At 38.9% G+C, this 18600-nt stretch overlaps 1 protein-coding gene across 1 annotated transcript in view; it reads left to right on the forward strand.

Moving 5' to 3' along the window:
• The window catches only part of LOC124168773, a 136407-nt gene that overhangs the window by 72095 nt on the left and 45712 nt on the right, over positions 1–18600 (forward strand). The window contains exons 17-20 of the mRNA XM_046547064.1: positions 3–151; positions 5298–5462; positions 10567–10735; positions 14868–15056. Of these exons, the coding sequence (XP_046403020.1) occupies positions 3–151; positions 5298–5462; positions 10567–10735; positions 14868–15056 (672 nt within the window). The remainder of the gene's footprint in view (positions 1–2; positions 152–5297; positions 5463–10566; positions 10736–14867; positions 15057–18600) is intronic.

Raw genomic sequence — 18600 nt, forward strand, 5'->3', positions numbered from 1 at the left:
AGAAATCGCTCTTACGTAAAGAAATGATGAAGAAAAAAGATTTGTTGCTTTGCCCAAAAGTGAAATCATTTGGCGAGTGTGACAAGTCAGCTTGCAAGTTTCGTCATGCTGTTTTGCCTGATGTTGATCAGCCAATGGAGGGATTACCAAAGTAAGTCATTTCACCATATTTTCATACATTTTTATGTCTTTTATATTAACCATGATTTACTTTAAGAATTTACGTGGTCCATCAACAAAAAATGATTGTGTTTGAGCATGACTTGAGCATTTAGGTTCGATCTTTAATGCTTCCCTAGAGGCACAGCTCTCACATAAAATGATGAAGTAAGGGACCACAAAATTACCCTCTTTGCGATTGTTGGGGTGAATAGGTTTTTCCAGAAAATTCTTAACCCAACTCCACCCAGATAACTTTTTGTTTGTGATTATGAAAATATTATGTTATACAGTGGAACCTCAATCTGTCGTTTTTCAGGGGGATGGATGAAAAAAACGATGAATAAGGGAAAACGATCGATGTGGGAATGTTTGGCCGGGGTGCCTATGTCCCAGGAAACGCTGGATTTTTGCGAATCATGATATTCATTAATGGATTCAAACTAGATTTTAGGTGATTACAGGAATGTTATTACTTTATCGAAACACTTAGGTCATATTGTTGATTCGACTTATATATATTTCAAATATCCTAAATGAACAACACCGCCTTGCTAAAAAATGTTTGCACTCCACTCGGAAATTTCACTACTATTATGCATTTCTGTCTGATGTAAAAATTCTTATCCATCAAATGCCATTTCAAGTACACATATTTACGAGAGAAATGTGCGTGTTATGCCTCAAACAACTGCTTTTGCCGATGCAGTGATTGGTTATGAGATGGATCAAGAAGGCCAAAAATAGTGTATCATTTAAAATTTTCCTTTCTAGCAATTAAATTTTTAATATGATTGAGGCAATGTTGTGTTACTTGTCAGCGGCACGCTCACCTGATCCTCGGATTCATCCCACTTCTTGTTTTCAAGAGGGATCTCGCTCTACCTCCACCCCTGCCGTCATGTGCTACCAGACATACCGAGGCGTTCCGCAATATTCACGCGCTTCTAGTCCGGAATCTTTTCTTCATCTTCAATTATTTTAGTCCATCTTTTAAAGTTCTCACTTGTTTCTTCGGAAGGGCCATGGTCCGAAGACGAATAAAAATAAAACTAATAAAAATGAAACTGGACTTTATTGAACCCACACGGAAAACACTCACTGGTTTTAAGTCAACCCACCATGGAAAGACTCCGAACCACTCGTTCGAGGTAAAGTTCGGCAATAATGCTATTGCATACGGCGTAAGCAGAGCTTACTGCAGAGGGTGAAGCATGGCCGTATGACTACGCAATGAAATTTTTTATTCTATAGAGAAGGCAACTTATCCACTCATTTCTAACAATAAGTAGCGTAGCTCTAGAATAGCAGATGAATTCAGTTTGCTAGTTGGGAGAAACAAAATATCCTGAGAAGACATTGCTTCGTTAGCAACTCAGACAAGTGAGACTTGAAGCATAACTTGTAAATTGTAACCAGATGCCCTGTTTTCGAAAAAAATGCCGCATCAACTGCCGTGAAGCTCACTATCAGCTGCAAGGATATCAATATTCACCAGAAATCACCATTGTATTATTTGAACTATTTCCTTGCTTTAAATGCTTAAATAACATTAGAAATACATCGTGTTTGGTATGATTCTTTTCTCAACTACATGCATATTACTAACATTTAAATCTAATAAAAGTATAATACCAACTGCCGAAATTCATCGTTAGACACCTTTTGGGCTAATAGGTGATTCATGCAGCAGTTGACCTCCAGAAACTGGGAACTTTGAAGGAGATAGGCTGAAAAAATTCCGGGGGCGAGAATCGGAGAGGCGTGAAACACGTTTCTATTGTTCTCATGTAACTTGATATTTTCTTTTGAAGCTAAGGTCTTTGAATTACGATCACAGAGCGAGCTGGGACTGTTTTTTTTATTTTGGAGAAGAGGAAAGCTTAAGAGGGGGGAGACAAGTGCTGAATCGAGGGGAATAGTGGATCTTGGGAAATGCACTAATGTAACTATCCCACGGCACTAAGCTTCTCCATATCGTATTTCAATCTCCTGGGAAAGATTCAAACTACAGTGAGTCCTCGTTCTACGTCACCCCCGTTTATCGTCATTTCACGATAACGTCACGAAAATTTTACGACCGTGATTCGTTTATCGCCCCTTCGCTTCGCGATAACGTCACGTATTTTAAATTTCGCGCGAGAAAAAAGGTGAAGTGGCAGGCGTTACAGGTTGTTTGTTTCGTGGGCGGTAATACGGTCATTCTATTCAAAGTGTAAAACGGTGTGTATATTGTTAAATGCGATTACGGTTTTGGCAAATTTTAGCATCAGAGACATTTCCACGACAATGTCCAAGAAAACAATGTTCACAATAATTTTGGTTCCTGTTACTGCGACGATGTTTCAGCGATGATGATGCCCAGGCGACGCCCGCCCGCCTCAATTTGCAATTAAAACCATCTCTTCGATTTCATAATCCCAGTTTGCCCGCCCTCGCTCATTTGCGCCATTTTGATTTCGCTCCTGACCGGTCCGAAAAGAAATTCTCGTAGCGAGGGTAGGGCCTATGGACCGGAGCACCGGATCCCTGGTCTGTAGCGTCTGGTAGCATTCATTGGACTGCACTATAGCGAAGCCGAAAAGCAAATGCGGGAAGATACAAAAATGGAGAAGGATTTACGTCACTGCTGCTATTGTCGTCGATGAAGACAGAATTATGCCATAGTTTGGCATTCCCATTGTAAAAAATGCCCCAGATATGATACGCTAAAATTTTTTCGCATAGGAATTGTGAGGTCTAGGAACCGATATTCAATTTTTACATTGTTTTTATGGGATACTATGCTTCGATTAACGTCATTTCGTTTATCGTCACATTTTTCAGGAACGGTAGGTGACATTAAACGAGGACTCACTGTATGTGTCTGTCATCATTAGCCACATATAATGCATCGTAAACACTTCGTCTCATTTTCGTCAAACGATGGATATGGGAAAACGAAACTTCGGGGAACAATGGATGCGGGAAAAAATTACATTGTCATAATGGAACTTTATTTGGGACCAGGAACGGCAAACGATGAATGCGGGAAAACGATCAATGCGGGAACGATAGATGGGGGTTTCACTGTATAAAAAAAACTGCTCTCTGCACGTATTTATAAGAAACTTGTTTTCACAGGAAAACTCGCTCTCTGCATGTTTTTATTATCAACAGACAGAAGATTCAAAGTATGTGTCTGTCGTTATTAGCCATGAATAACACGTTGTTAACACGTCGTCTCATTTTTGTCAAATGATGAATGTGGGAAAATTATACGACAGGACCGCAGTCTTCAAACGATCAATGCGAGAAAACGATACTTCATAGAATGATGGATGCCGGAAAAATTACATTGCCTTTATGGAACTTTCTTTGGGACCAGGAGTGGCGAATGATGAATGCGGGAAAACGATCAATGCGGGAACAAGAGATCGAGGTTCCACTGTATTACATAATCATATGGCCACCTTAAGTATTACAAAATATTGCGTTGATATTCCTTACAGTTTTTTAGAAAATACCATTACTATATGGCCCCCTAAAAGAGTCAAAATCTTGCGGGTCCCTGCATTGGAGTGCTTATGTTCTATATAAACAATAAAGACTTGATTCGATAAAATTTTTGGATTTTGAGGTAATAAATATATATTGTGCAAAACTAAGTTCCTACTGTTTTTCTATTGATGGCTCTGGCAGGGATTGTAGGTCAATTTCAACACATCAGAAATGTCATGAAGAAAGCTTAGACGTTTGGTAAACAAACTGCCTGGCGACAGTAGTGACTTTGTTTTGGTGACATATCCTCATTGTTGCATGAAAATGTCTGAGTTTGTACCAAATAACCATCATTTGTGGGAAGTGTTGATTTTTCTTCTTTCATGCGAAGAAACAGCAGCTGAAGCACATCAAGAGCTCCAGAAAGTTTTCAAAGGTGGTGCTCTGAGTGAAACAAAGTGCCGTGATTGGTTCTGTCGCTTCAAAGACAGCCATTTCAATGTAGGCGACCGTCCCCGTGAAGGAGGACCAAAAACCTTTAAAGACTCTGAATTAGAGGTATTGCTTGATGGAGATCTATGGCAAACTCATGAAGAGCTTACTTCAGCATTAGAAGTTACCTTCCAAGCCATTTCTAAGTGATTGCATGTGCTGGGAATGACTCAAAAGCAAGGAATCTGGTGTCCTGATGATTTAAAGCCAAACATTGCGCATGTTTTTTTCATCAGTGATTAACTCCTCAAGCTACAAATGAAAGGAAAGTTTTCTTCATCGCATTGTGACGAGTAATGAAAAATGGATTCACTGTGGCACCTTAAAGAGAAGAAATCATGGGGTGTGCCTGGTCATACCTCTGTGTCATCGGCATTTATGGCACTAAGACGGTGGGGAGGAATCAGCAGCATTGTCACATCAGCATCAGCTCACCGTCCAATTTTTTTTAAATTGCCCAACATACTAAATTTTAGTCTCCATGGTGTTGTCATCTTTTTTGGAATGGGAGTAATCTCTTTTGCACTGGTGTATTTTTTGCAACTAACCATGAATTCTGAAATTTTATTTAACAATACAAAAGAGGACAATTGGGATTTGTTTGCATTTTGAAATGAACTAATCTGGAACTCCAACAATGCAGAGATCATGTACTACTTAATAAAAGGTTGAATGTATTGTGATATTTATGTCTTAAAATCTGCTTCAAAAGCATTTATTGAAGAATACTCTCACGGATTAAATCTAATAACGTATAGCAAATCCATAAAGACAAATGATGATAAAACAACAGTACGAAAGTATATGTTTTGTGAGGCTTATTAAAATTTCTTAATATTAGGTAATTCAACATTACAAAGTGCCTTTTTTTGGTCTTGATGACTTTGTAATATCAAAAGTATATTAAATGATCGACCGAGCTGCAGAGGAGTTACAACGATCAAAAATTGTAAATAGTTCGATAAGTGGACGAGGGGTTGGTAAATATAAACATATGAGTCCCTCATTTTTCTTATGATATCTTCATTCACAACTTCGTGTTTAATGGAATACATATCTAAATTTCTTTGTGTTTCTTTTCTTATTCATTTCAATGGTACATTTGGGTGATGGACCACTATGATAAGTCAATATCTTACATGCTCTTCTTTTACGAATGTTTGCAGGAATGGAGCAGTCCGGATTAAAGTATTGAATGTGTTTAATGCATCCCGCATCTCAGCTCGTCTTTTGGAGCACATTAGTCCTGATGGAACCAAAACTCTTTATCCCAATGAATACTTTCATATAGCCGCTGGTCTCGCTCGGCACTTCCGGAATCCAGAGAATGTGTAAGTTATAAAATTTCTTCAAATATTCTATCTCAGTTTAAACGTTATCCCAAATTTTCTTTGGTTACTTTCATTTGTGCATCTTTATTTTTGTTGCCATAATTTCCATAGCCATTCAACCTTAATAGCTCATTTTTTATGAATCTAGTATTCTTTTATTTCTCATTGTGAGAAGTTAATTTAGGTGGGAACTAATTTGTGAGAAAAATATCTTCAGTAAGTCCACATCCATGAATAACTATCATAATTTTAAAAGAAGAACATTTTTCTTGTTCTTCTAAATAAATGTATGAGTTTTCTTGTTATTCTTAATTAAGGATTGATTGGTTCCACTTTTTTGGTGGTTCCCATTCTGATTTCAATTCAACATTTCTATTTTTCAACTTTACTTTGTGAACAGTCTATATCTTTATAAACTGCAAAGTTAAGTATAATAAAAAAAAACTGTATTCCAATTACACCCATGCCTTGCTTAGCACTAGGGATGCATTCCTTGAGGTCTTTGCGCAATACGAATTTGCGTTATACAAGAGCACTTTAACATTGGGAAGATAGGGATGCATTCCCGGTAGTATAAGTGTTGGTAATCGAATGTCTTATAAACCATATATATTCCTATTAATAGCCTCTGAAAAACTTATTTACCGTATATGTCTGAATACAGTCCACTCTTTTTTTCCAAAAATGCCTGTGGCAAAAGTAAAGGAGGGGGACTATATTCAAACGCATTTCTTTAACTTTTCCTGAAACTGAAGCCTCAAAATTGGGGGGGGACTATATTCAGAGAAATACGGTATATGAAAATTTATAGTTTAAAAGATCTTGAGAGATAGTAGGCATGCATTCACTGATGTTTTTTCTCGTTAAAATAAATTGTGCGTGTTTTGAAATCCCCACCTTTTGGGCGGGTGGCCTAACATCCAGGAAAAATGCATGCTATCTTACTGTCTGTAAAAAAAAGCAAGATACTCGAGTTTGAGGAGCTCTAGCGTCTAAACGAAGCAATCGATTTCAATGCAATAAAAAGCATACGAAAGAGAATTTAGTTCTACGTTATATCATGTACTTTAAAAACTCTTCGGTTTCATAGTACTTCCTGTACTTAATTTTTTCTCAAAAAAGTACCCGTTTTTTGCACGTAAAATCAAGGTGCCCAAATTTGAGCGCTTGGCATTCCCGTAGTTTTCGTTCCTATAACTTGCAATTTTGATATAAAGAAGCCACATATATTACTAGCAGTTTGCCAAAAACAAATTGTTTATACTACAAAAATTAACGGAGTTGTTGTAAACAACGCAAACCTCTGCTAACTTCGAAACAAGTGAGTCAATTGAAAATTGATTGGTACTGTTGTCTTCTGTAGAATGTTAGTAATGCAAGCACATATGAAATGTATATTAAATATCAATAATAACGTCAATATCACTTATTATTTATCTAGATGTTTCTATGCGCGTACCGGCAGCTCCGTCGTGGGAGGGGGAGGCGAAAAGAGGCGCGTGGTTGCCACCGACTCAGCAGAGGGCGCGCTTCCTTTAAATGACCGACTCGCACAATGAAAGTATCGTTGTTGCACCCTTCAGGTAAACTTAAGGTCAGGTTGGGCTGAGCTTTCATCAAAATGCTTTTCTACGACGTAAATTCTAAGCCATAATAGCATAAATTTTATCGGATGGTAAAAATTCATAATCCTTCTGTTTAGCCGCGACTCTTTTCACTGATATCAAGCTGATACCAAGACAATCAGACACTGTTTGATACACAGGATATCTTTTGTCCATACTTTTTTCTGCAGCGAAAAAAGCAAATTGCACTCAATACCATTTGGACTTCCGTCTCCGAAAAACCCGTTCTTGGACGCTTGATTCACCGAGGGAATCTGCACTAACAATAGTCGAATCATCCCTAAAGGTAAACGTTTTAAAGTAACCAGCGAATGATTCATTAACTGCTAGGGTACTGTGAGTCACGATGCGCTATGTGGCAACTGCGCACGACTTCGAGAGACTTTCTCTTTTCTGTTGCTTTGTTTAGCCCATCCCCGTCAGGCAGGGAGAAGGCGACAACAAGAGCTAAAAACAAAATTAAATATGAAAAGATATTGAATATACTGCTAACATTTAACGTGTATGATCTACGTATATGCATTACGAACATTCTACGGAAGACAACAGTACCAATCAATTTTCAATTGACTCACTGGTTTCGAAGTTAGCAGAGGTTTGCGTTGTTTACAACAACTCCGTTAATTTTTGTAGTATAAACAATTTGTTTTTGGCAAACTGCTAGTAATATATGTGGCTTCTTTATATCAAAATTGCAAGTTATAGGAACGAAAACTACGGGAATGCCAAGCGCTCAAAGTTGGGCACCTTGATTTTACGCGCAAAAAACGGGCACTTTTTCGAGAAAAAATTAAGTACAGGAAATACTATGAAGCCGAAGAGTTTTTAAGTACATGATATAACGTAGAACTAAATTCTCTTTCGTATGCTTTTTATTGCATTGAAATCGATTGCTTCATTTAGACGCTAGAGCTCCTCAAACTCGAGTATCTTGCTTTTTTTTACAGACAGTAGGGGTTCGTGATACATTGCCGGCAGTTGACGAATTTTCAAACCAGTCTAAATATAATTATTGTGTCACCCAGGCACTTTTGTTGCTCATCCAAATGACAGGCAAATGCTACTTTTAATACAATTTCATTGCTCGAGGAGTTAGTGAATGATAAATCATAAATGGCTTGATTTTGAAGTCCCCTGTGGCATTAGCATCAAGCAGCAACATGAAACGGTCTTTAAATGCCTTGAAACGTAACTCAGGTTTTTCTTCCCTGAAAATGAGTAAACAACATTGTATTCTCTTCTACAACAATTCCATCTCGTCGACATTAAAAACTTATTGAGGGGGAAAGGATCCACTCTCAATCACAAATAGGAGTTCATCAGACAATGTTGCGGCGACTGTGCTATCAGCACTTGTAGATTAACCTGATATCTTAGCACTAAAACACCAGTTCCACGTTTAAAATTCTGGAACCAACCGGAGCTTCTACTAAATGTCTCGGAGCAATCACCTCCCTCATCTTCTTTTATAGATTCAAATAAAGCCACAGCTTTTGCCCAAATAACTGCCCGGGTTGGAGGAACATCATTCAACCGTTTATTATCAATCCAGGTCTTTCCATTTTTTCCTGCAATGAACTTTGTGTATGTGTTGACTGCTAGGCTTAAGTTGGTGCGGCTGATGTCACTGACATTTTAACCTCGTCTTTGTTCAGAATGATAGTACGGACTGTTGACATTGTGATCTTAAACTTACGTGCAATGTTGCTTTAATGGTCTCTATTTTCAAATCAAGGGATCACTTTCAATTTCTCTTCTTGGTTTATGCTTTTCCTTGATAACTCCTTTACATTTATCTCCGCATTCCTATTTTTTTGCCAATGTTCACTTGATTTTTACTCTGTATGCCTCTATCAAAATCACCTTATATTGCTGAACAACTGCGGCACTGTATTCCTGAGATGGAGAGGGGCTACAACTGCTGGGAAGGAAAGAAGTCGATGGGGTCAAGGCTCTCTCGGACCCTTAAATGCGTTGATGCTATTCATATACAACAGGGCCTCCGCTCCCCGATGACCTTGAAGACTGGAGGAGTGGACCCTTAATGTGGTAGTCGATTCGCCCGATGATGGCAAAAATGACGCCTCAAAACGTATTGCTTTAAAAAAACTCATTTCCACTTGCTTCAAACTTAATTTATGATCTAACTTAACTGATATTATTCAGTTAAGGAGGAGAAATAAATTACTTCAGTGAGTCAGCTGTCCGAACGTGTGACGAGATTTGTTTTTAACAATTGCATAGCAATGGATTTCGACAAATATATAAACTGAATAAAATATGAGGCAAGCAATTCTATTAATATGCATAGAATGAGTGCAATTTGGTGTGCACTTAGCGCTAGTTCACATTTTGTCAAGAGAGTCTTTAAGGTTATTTGATTTGGCTAAGCAGGGTTGGGATGTTTACCCGAGGAGCAAATTTGCACTATATCGAAATTGTGCTAAGCAAGGCATGGGTGTACTCATACTCTGTAGAAAAAGTATTTAATGAATGAAAGTAGTGTGAAACAGCTGGGGAAATGAATAATTTTGTCTGGACACAAAAATGGATAAGACAGGTATAAGTGGATCTTATTATGGGGACTGGCTGGAATTGTCCGTGAAACACTTAATGGAAAAATGGATACATGATGTGCTATTAACCCTTTCACTGCTGTGGACGTACCTAGTACGTCCGCACGACAGACTGCTGTGGACGTACTTTTTCTTCGTCCCTGCCATGCGGTCAGCACTTTCGCCGAAGCACTCCGAAAGGTTGCTAATCCGGGACCCGGAATACTCGACCAGCTCACCGACGCAAGACCGTCTCATCGACCCTACCAGCAGCCTAGCTCCCGAAAAGTGACCGCTCTGACTGCAATTTGAAAATCAATCAATCAATCTGATCATCACAAAACTATTGTTTTCATCGCACACCTGCCAGTCAAGCACGTCTTTGAACCATGTTTCTGTGATGAAAAATAACGATTTTGTTAACTTTGCTAAAATGGCCATTTTTTGGTTTTCCGCTGCCACTTTTTTAGCAAAGTTAACTAAATCGTTATTTTTCATCGCAGAAACATGGTTCAAAGATGTACTTGATTGCATAATTGGCGGGAGTGCGATAAAAACAATTGTTTTTCGATGATCGGATTGATTGATAGAATTTCAAAATTAACTCAGAGCGGTTACTTTTCGGGAGGTAGGCCCCCCGCTGGTAGGGTCGAGGAGACGGTCCTGCGTGGGTGAGCTCGTCAAGGATAGGGTCGCAGATTAGCGACCCTTCGGAGGGTGTACCAAACCCATCCCGGAGGTACCTGCTGCATGAGCCCAAGAAACGCATTTTAACCTTTTCGCCGCATGTGAGGAGAAGTTTTTCGGAGATTGAACAGCAGCGAAAGGGTTAAGGGTTACACTATGTTATTTGCCTTCATACTGTTTTTTAATGAGCAATAACAAAATTCTGCTCTGATGATTGTCTTATTTTGCTGCTTGCAGGACCCTTCACGGCACTCCAGCAGTTGGGGACATGTGTGCCATTGAGAGCGAGCACAATCTCTACCAGCGAGCTCAAGTGACGGCCATTGTTCAGAGAAATTTGGATAGTCAAAACCCCACGGCTGTCTCTGTGAATCTTGTGGATGATGGGACCACTAAAACTGTAAAGGTAACCTCATTGGGTCTGAAAGGTGCCTTAGTGGAATACAGTAGAATCCTGATTTAAGGTTTTTCAGGGGGGACAAACTTTAAAACACTAAATGAGGACCTGCCATTTTTTTCAGGTTTTTGGGTCTGTATTGATTGAAATGGCTTTTTATGAATAAAAAATATTATTTTACGTAACTAAAAGGTGCTGCATGCAGCAAAAAATTCATTGATTAAGTGTTTTCAGCCCTATGAAGGTTGGATAATACTTTTCAGGAATCAGCTAAAAAAATGGGTAGTAAAAATAAGTAATGAGAGGATGACAATTGTTTTAAAGAAATATTTTAAGAAAATTTTAATATGCATCAACTGAAAAGCATTCCCACACGATATTTATTGTGGAAATTAGTGATTCCATTTTTACGTATATTTCAGTGGTCTCGATGAAATTTTAATTTTTTTTCTGTAAAAGCGACATGTAGGTGACTATAGCATTTCTAATTTAATTAGAAAAGGTGTAAGTAGGTACTCGAAAAATCGTCATTGCATCTATAAAGATGAGTGAAATAAAGGGACAGCAGAAGATTGCTAATCCCGAAATCTAAACTACGGAATATCTAGTAAAAGGGAGGTTTTCTGGAATTATACCAACTTAACGTTTTCTGTTGACTCGGCGAAACAAGGGATTTATGAGCCTTTAAAAAGCCTCCCGTGCGCACATTTTGGATTTCGAGGTCATCCAAAAAAGGAGAATCTTATTTCTAGTATGCGTACAAGTCGATGGTGATTCAACTCGATGATAGCACCAGATTCGTCGTCATATATCCGCGGCCTCATGCAGGTCGAATGGAACCGGGAGAAGTTGTTTACGCGGCGCGCTGATCACGTTGACTCCGTCTCACCTTGTTCCTCGGCAGCTTTTAATGAAATTTGGTTGGACCTTGAATAACGATTAGCTAAACTTTAAGTTAAGTGAAAAGGTTTAATCTTCAACAGAACTGGATTTCATCCGAAAAATTGTCAGTGCCTCTGGAGTTTGGCAATTTCGTCAGGGTTATGATGTCGAAGTCAACCACCAAAGGATACCTGCCTGATTTTCGTATTTTTCCGCGCTCATCTATTCTACCGTGAGTATGCGGTGATTTTTTTTCCAGTATGAGCGATTTATTTTGAGTCATGGACCGTGATAGTTCGTCAAAACTCTGATTGTCATTCTCTTTTGACATTAATTAGCACCAGATAGATATTTATGAATCGACATCGATATCAACCAGCCGCATGTCGGTAAATTGGCTCCGGGATATCTAAATTACGATGTAAAATAATGTTGTTCCGTAGGGAAAGAATGCTCTCACTCACGGTCATGACAGGGGAAACACTTCCTCTGTTCTTTCGCTGTTCCTCCGTGGAAACTGACCTTGGGATGGATTACAGAAAGAATCTTCTAGTGAAATGCGCAATTGATATTGGGCCTCCTCTTTTGAAAAGAGAAAGTAGCCGACTGGAAAAATATTGGGCTAATAATGGACTGCCTGTAGGGAGTAGAGTTGAAAGGGGCATAAGCCATCAATTGAAAACATTACGAGAAAACATTATTGTAGCGGCCCTCGGAGGATAACTCGTGTCATCAGTCGTCACATATCATCGAAGTTAAGTTCAAGAAGTGAAGGATAAGGTAGTTAGAGGTTATCAAGGGATGACTTTGCTCCATTAGATCGGATCTGATATAAAAAGTGCCTGGTGTTTGGATCAGAAGGGGAGCGAAACATTACTAGAAGACAAATCACCCAGCTTGCGAGTTGAAGGTCGCAGCACTGCGCTCGCGGAAGTAAGCAGTTGAAGAAGCGTTCCCCGGTAGATTCTATTGACTCTTGGTAAACTTTCACGAGACTTTTCTTGCTGATGAGCATAAATTCGAAGATTTGGATGAACCGTCATGAAAAAACGTTAAATCTAGCAAAAAAATCTTGCGCGGGACAAATTTTTACGACCATAAATGCAGAAAAACGCAAAATGCGGAAACACTAAATACGGATAATTTTTACATTGTCCTAATAGGGAATGAATCGGGACCCAAAAAAATAAACACTAAATGCGGAAAAACGTTAAATGCGAAGACGTTAAATCCGGATCTGACTGTATATCTTTGGTGAAGACTGAAAATGAACATTACTTTCTCTCTCTTAGTGTCAGCATGTTAGTCAGTTGATTCTGTCTCTTTCCACCTCTTTTTTTCCTACCTGTGATAATAACAATTAACTTATCCCTTCACTTTTTCAAATCCGACCATGCATTTTATTTGGCTGGATCACAATGGGATACTTCAAATAATGAATGTTTTGGATTGAATAGGGGTTCATTCTGGTCAAGGGAAAATCAGGGAATTAAAAATTGGGGATGGAAGTCGGGGAAATATTAGGGAAATCAGATTATGGCCAAGGAAGAACTCCAGAGGTGCAGCATAAAAGACAAAAAATGGTGGCTGAATGAGTCGAGCATTGTTATGTTAGCATATTAGCATGTTGGTATTTTCTTATTATTGTGGATTCGCAGCACAGGTTAGCGCTGACTTGGCAGTACTTGACTTATGCTTTTTCTCTCCGACCCTGAAAGACTAAATCCATGAACTTAATTCAGTAAACTCTTGTTATTACGAAGTTCACAGGACCATAAAACTGGAGGTTTGCAATAGAAATTTGTTTGCGATTTCTTTTAGAAATTATTGCAAAAAAATACATCCCGTGCCAACATTCCTGGTCTCTTCAATCTCCCATACTTACTGTGGCGCTGTGGAATAACTTCAGAGTGTTGTGTATGATATACGCAATTAAATTATGAACAAATGCAGTAATTCCTAGATACAAAAGCAAGATGCATTCCGACACCTTGTTCATAAGTTGATACAAGGCATCAGAAGGTAGAATGTCCTGTAGAATGCAACACCGCATTAAAAGTTTGCGTTAACTCATTATTGTGACAACTGATCTAGCTGCGCCTGCTACGCGGCTGGAGGTGAAAATAACTCGCTATCTGTGGGAAGGAAGAACAGACGAAATGCTGAATAGTTCCTGACTTCTCAACGGATTACTTGATCCTTTGTTAGGACTGTCCCACAGGTGCAAGTTCCTCTACACCACACTGCATCACATCGGGCACTCTTGAATTTATCGAATATTTCTGAAAATCGAATGTTCGTCAGAAGAGGACTTATCGTACGGCCAATATGAGATTGGTAATGAGTGGGTCACATTGATTCCACAAGAATGAAGCTAATTATATGATGTTGCGTGGATACTGGAGTATCTCCTAAGACCAGAAGAAAGAACCATAATTGACGCTCTTGGGCATAGTGCACGAGGAGAACTGAAACGTAGCGCAATGATTGTGACGTAGCATATGCCATATTAACCTAAATGTCATTGCTTACCCGTGAACTTTGTAATAACTGCCGGACCAGGACTGAGGTTCGTAATATCGTTATAATGCTACTTTTACTGTAGACTAGATTACCCTGTTCATTGGGACCAACGATTAACTTGTAAAAATGAGGACTTCATAATAATTTTGTTTGTATTAATGATAGTCTACTGTATAGTTCAAAGTAAAGCCACACAATTCATCAATAACTGGGAGATTAGTCTGGTAGCAACTAGAGACTCAAAGGCTTCCTACCAGGCTAGAATTGCTTGAGCCATTTAGAACAGATGTATTTCAGAGCTACACAGAGAACATCATCTTAGAACTTCATTATGTTTGTTGTCAACGGCGCGTCTTGTGCTTTGTCACGCGAGCTTTCGTGACCATTTCAGGTTGCATCATCAGGCAATGAATGAAGCTTCATCACCTGATGATGTGATCTGCCATGGCCGCAAGCTCGCGTGACAAAGCGCAAGATGCAGCTGCTCCCAAAAGCAGTAGACAACAATGCATCTCACTGCGAAAGCCTACATTCCAAGCCTCATTATGTTTCTAAATACGACAGAAAGAATAAAGTATGAGGGATATTTTTCCATACAGATTGATATAGGAATTTCCTCTCTTCCACTTTATTGTCGAAAATCTTCCCACAGCACAATATGCAAAGTCATGGCTTAATAAATCAATTGCATGTGTGTGTATTGTCATAGTGAGAATTTGTTCTTCCTTTACTTTAGGCATACCAATTGCACCACCTGCCTGATGAATTCAAGAGGTACCCTCCACAAGCAAAGGAGCTTATTATTTGCTGCATGTTGCCAAGAGACCTTGATACTAGCTGGAGTAAAGCTGCATCCGTGAAAGTTGCAGAGCTGTTGGAGGAAGCATCTGATGGGGAATTAGATGGCAAAGAGATCATTGGAGAGGTACATATATCTAAAATCTTCGTGTCTGTAAGCAATAAGTTCATTTTAAAAATACACTGGAATCTTGGTTGAACGGGTGTTCATAATCCCTGGGGAATGGCTTGCTTTTTTGGGTGCTCATTATATTCAAAGGTGAAGGCTAAAGCCCTTCAATTTCCGCACTACCTTTGATTGTGGATTTTATTTAGTATCAGTGATATTTCAAAGAGGAATAATGTCTACATATTTAATTAAATTTGCATTAAATGTGTGTCTGTAAATGATTTGGCTCATGAAATATCACAAGACAATTATTGGCATTCATTCGCAATAACTAGGCATCTGTGGTTATATGACGCATGATGTGTAGCTATGTGTTCACGGGTCTGTTATCGTCCAGTATTAGTATGATGTGTCAAATCGCTGTGCAAAGGCAGAAACCATATTTCATACACAGCATTAAACACTCGCATCTCACGAAGTTGCGCGGGAGACAGTTGTACGAGGGGGGACCTAAAATTACTGGACGGAAATCGCTGCTTGCGTCGCTTTCATATTTTGGGCTTCTCCCACTAGATGGGTGTTATTTCATCATTTCTGAGTCAGCATCCAAACAGCATGGCTTTAGACGGTTGTAGTGAGCTCCGGTGACAGTTTACATTCGAAGAGTTTTTTTGACCTCTTCGATTTTTTAAATGGCTGATATTCGAGATCAGCGTGCAGCATTGGAAATTTGTTCTCTGCTGGGTAAAATTGAGGTGGACACGGTTAATATGTTGTCTACAGCTTATAAAAAGCCTTAAAAAGAACTTATGTGCACGAGTGATATTTGCAATTCAAATGCGGTAACATGGCGATCGAAGACATTCAACACCCAGGCCGGCCTTCCATGGCCAGAACTGATGAAAATGTGGAAAATAACTTGTGCATGAGGATAAGAGGTGTACTATTGAACGATCTGGTTTTTTGTGGAACTCATTGCTGCAAATTTAAGCTCTCATTAGCAAATGAGACGAATTGCAGCGAAATTCATCCCTGCTTGTTGACTCCTGATCAAAAAGCGGCACGTGTTGCTGCTTGAAGTTTTGGCAATAAATTGCATGACACTGCTTTCTCGCCCACCCTACTCACTAGAACTCGCACCTTGTGATTTCCTTTTGTTCCCCCGGATGAAAATGGTGATGAAAGGGAAATGTTTTCATCAGATGACGGATGACGGTGGATCAAAGGCAGTCCTGCAAGGCATCAGAAACGTCGAGTACCAAAGGTGTTTTGCCCAGTGGAAAAAAACAATTAAACCAATGCATCAGTGTTAATGTAGAGTAGTGACTAACATTTCTAGCACAAAAAATTAAATTTTGAATTTTTTTTTAATGGTGTCCGGTTATTTTTGGGTCACCTCTCGTGAAGAGACATGGTTCCATGAGAACGTGGTGTAATCACTAGTGATGGGTCGATTCCAAAATTTTATCGATTCCGATCCCGATTCCGATTCTGACATTTCGATTTCGATTCTACCGATACCGATTCCATCAATTCTGATGCCATAGGCTCCAAGAAAAATATGACTTAATTCCAGGAAACAAGAAAACCACTTTAAAAAATATTACTCTGTAAGAGAGTCAGTTGACAAAAGCATCTTACATATCATCACTATGTAATTAAAATATAATAGCTAAATTTCAAAACAGAAAATACCTGAAAAGTGGTGTTACATGATAGGTATTACTTTAAAATATTGCACTTATAATTTGTCGACCATATATATGTATCCTAACTACAAGGGAGAGCCCTGAGTACAGAAATTTTCATAGCTGTAATAAAGGTTACATACTACATATATGAGTCATGTAATATTTGGCCCTTTCAAATTCTCAAGCAGAAAAACTAATTAATCTACATACTCAGCCAGCAAGTTTTGACGTCTTCATGTTACAGTATTACTGCCTGCAGATAATTGCCTTTTGCTACACACTTGTGTGATTGGACAAGTACTTTCCTACCAAAATTGCAAGATTATGGAGACTTTGGAATTTTTATTAAAAATTATATCAACGATTTTTTTGGATCTTGAATCTTCATGGAATTCAAGTGGACGAAGCGAACGAACTATAGAACTAAACTTTAGTTTTGTAGAGCCTAAAAAATTCTATACTTCTCACGTCATTTAATCAACCTTAAAATCTTTTGCTTTTTTTAGTTCAAGAAAGAAAGTAAACGCTACAAATGAATATCACATCGGACGGACGCAGTAATAAAAAAGGCTAAAAGAGCCTTGTGGTGTGAAAACTCCCCCTTCCGCGCGACTCACCTCGGCGAAGGTGGAAAGGGAAAAAGGGTATCGGTTGTTGCCTTTCACGGAAACAGTTCATTTTTCTCTCTCTTAAGCATGCTGACTTAATCTCTTCACTTTACTTCAATACCCGAGGCTTATTTCTTATGCGTGGGATAGTTTCGAAAAATATCCAATCCTTAGTATTTTCACTCGAGTAATGCGCTAAATGTTCTAGTCGATCCGTACATAATCCTTTTTAACACCCTCAGTTTAGTGTTTTAAGTCAATGAAGACGATTATCCATGCTTTAAATTACGATTTTCAAGACTAATGTTTTAAAAAAAAACTTGAAAAATCGGCCTCAGTTACCGAGCCTTAGAGTTCCGCGGCGTGTAGCTGAGCCTTGACGCGCGATTGAAAAATCGCTCTTATTTCCTTCGTTGCAGACTTTTTTTTTCCTAGATTTCTAATTAGTACTCTTTAGAAATCTCTGCTTTATATTGTGGTTCAAATTTTCCGAGTTATCTTTTTTGTAAACGAAAGATAATGTCTACTTTATGTCAAATTTCACGTGAAAAACGGGTCGGCCATTTTGCGTCGTAAAACCAGACAGACGAGAGCCAAATTCTTCAAAAGTCATTGAAAGTATAAGCAAAGCACCAGATCAAAGGAATATTGCGTTTTTTATTCCAAAGAACTCATACCAACGCAAAACCACTTGGATAAATTCAGATTTTTTTAGGAAAAACGATATCTCGCGTGGCATCGAAAAATTAGTCATGTTTGGGCCTCTGTATCTCACTAAAGGTTCGTATACATGTAAAATGGGATATAAATCTATATCTGATAATGATTTATGATTATTTACGCTAAGTTTCAAGTCTTTATCCCCAAAAAGGTCATTTTGGACTTCATTCCAGCTTTTTCCGATTTCGAACCAGTGTGCGCTGGGTAGGAAGACGATCGGCCGCCGCGGCTGGCGTAAACGCGTAAAGGTATTCGGCGCCCACGTCGACAACTATAGTGTATTCGGCAAGCTGAAACTACCTGGCCAAGACATTAGATGACTTATCGGCTTTAAAAACTGCATTATTACATGAGTTTCATGATAGCGCTTCCTGCCGGCAGATTGCTGGACCAACTAGCCTCGAAAGCTCTGTGACCTTAACTACTCGACTCGACATTCGTAATGCTAATCGAAATGCTCGAGTCGAGTACCAACTACTCGATCGACTTGAATTTTCGAGTACTCGCACATCCCTAGAAGATGTGTTTTGTCATTACGATTAC

The sequence above is a fragment of the Ischnura elegans genome, chromosome 12 (assembly GCF_921293095.1).
Source record: "Ischnura elegans chromosome 12, ioIscEleg1.1, whole genome shotgun sequence".
NCBI classification, from domain to species: domain Eukaryota; kingdom Metazoa; phylum Arthropoda; class Insecta; order Odonata; family Coenagrionidae; genus Ischnura; species Ischnura elegans.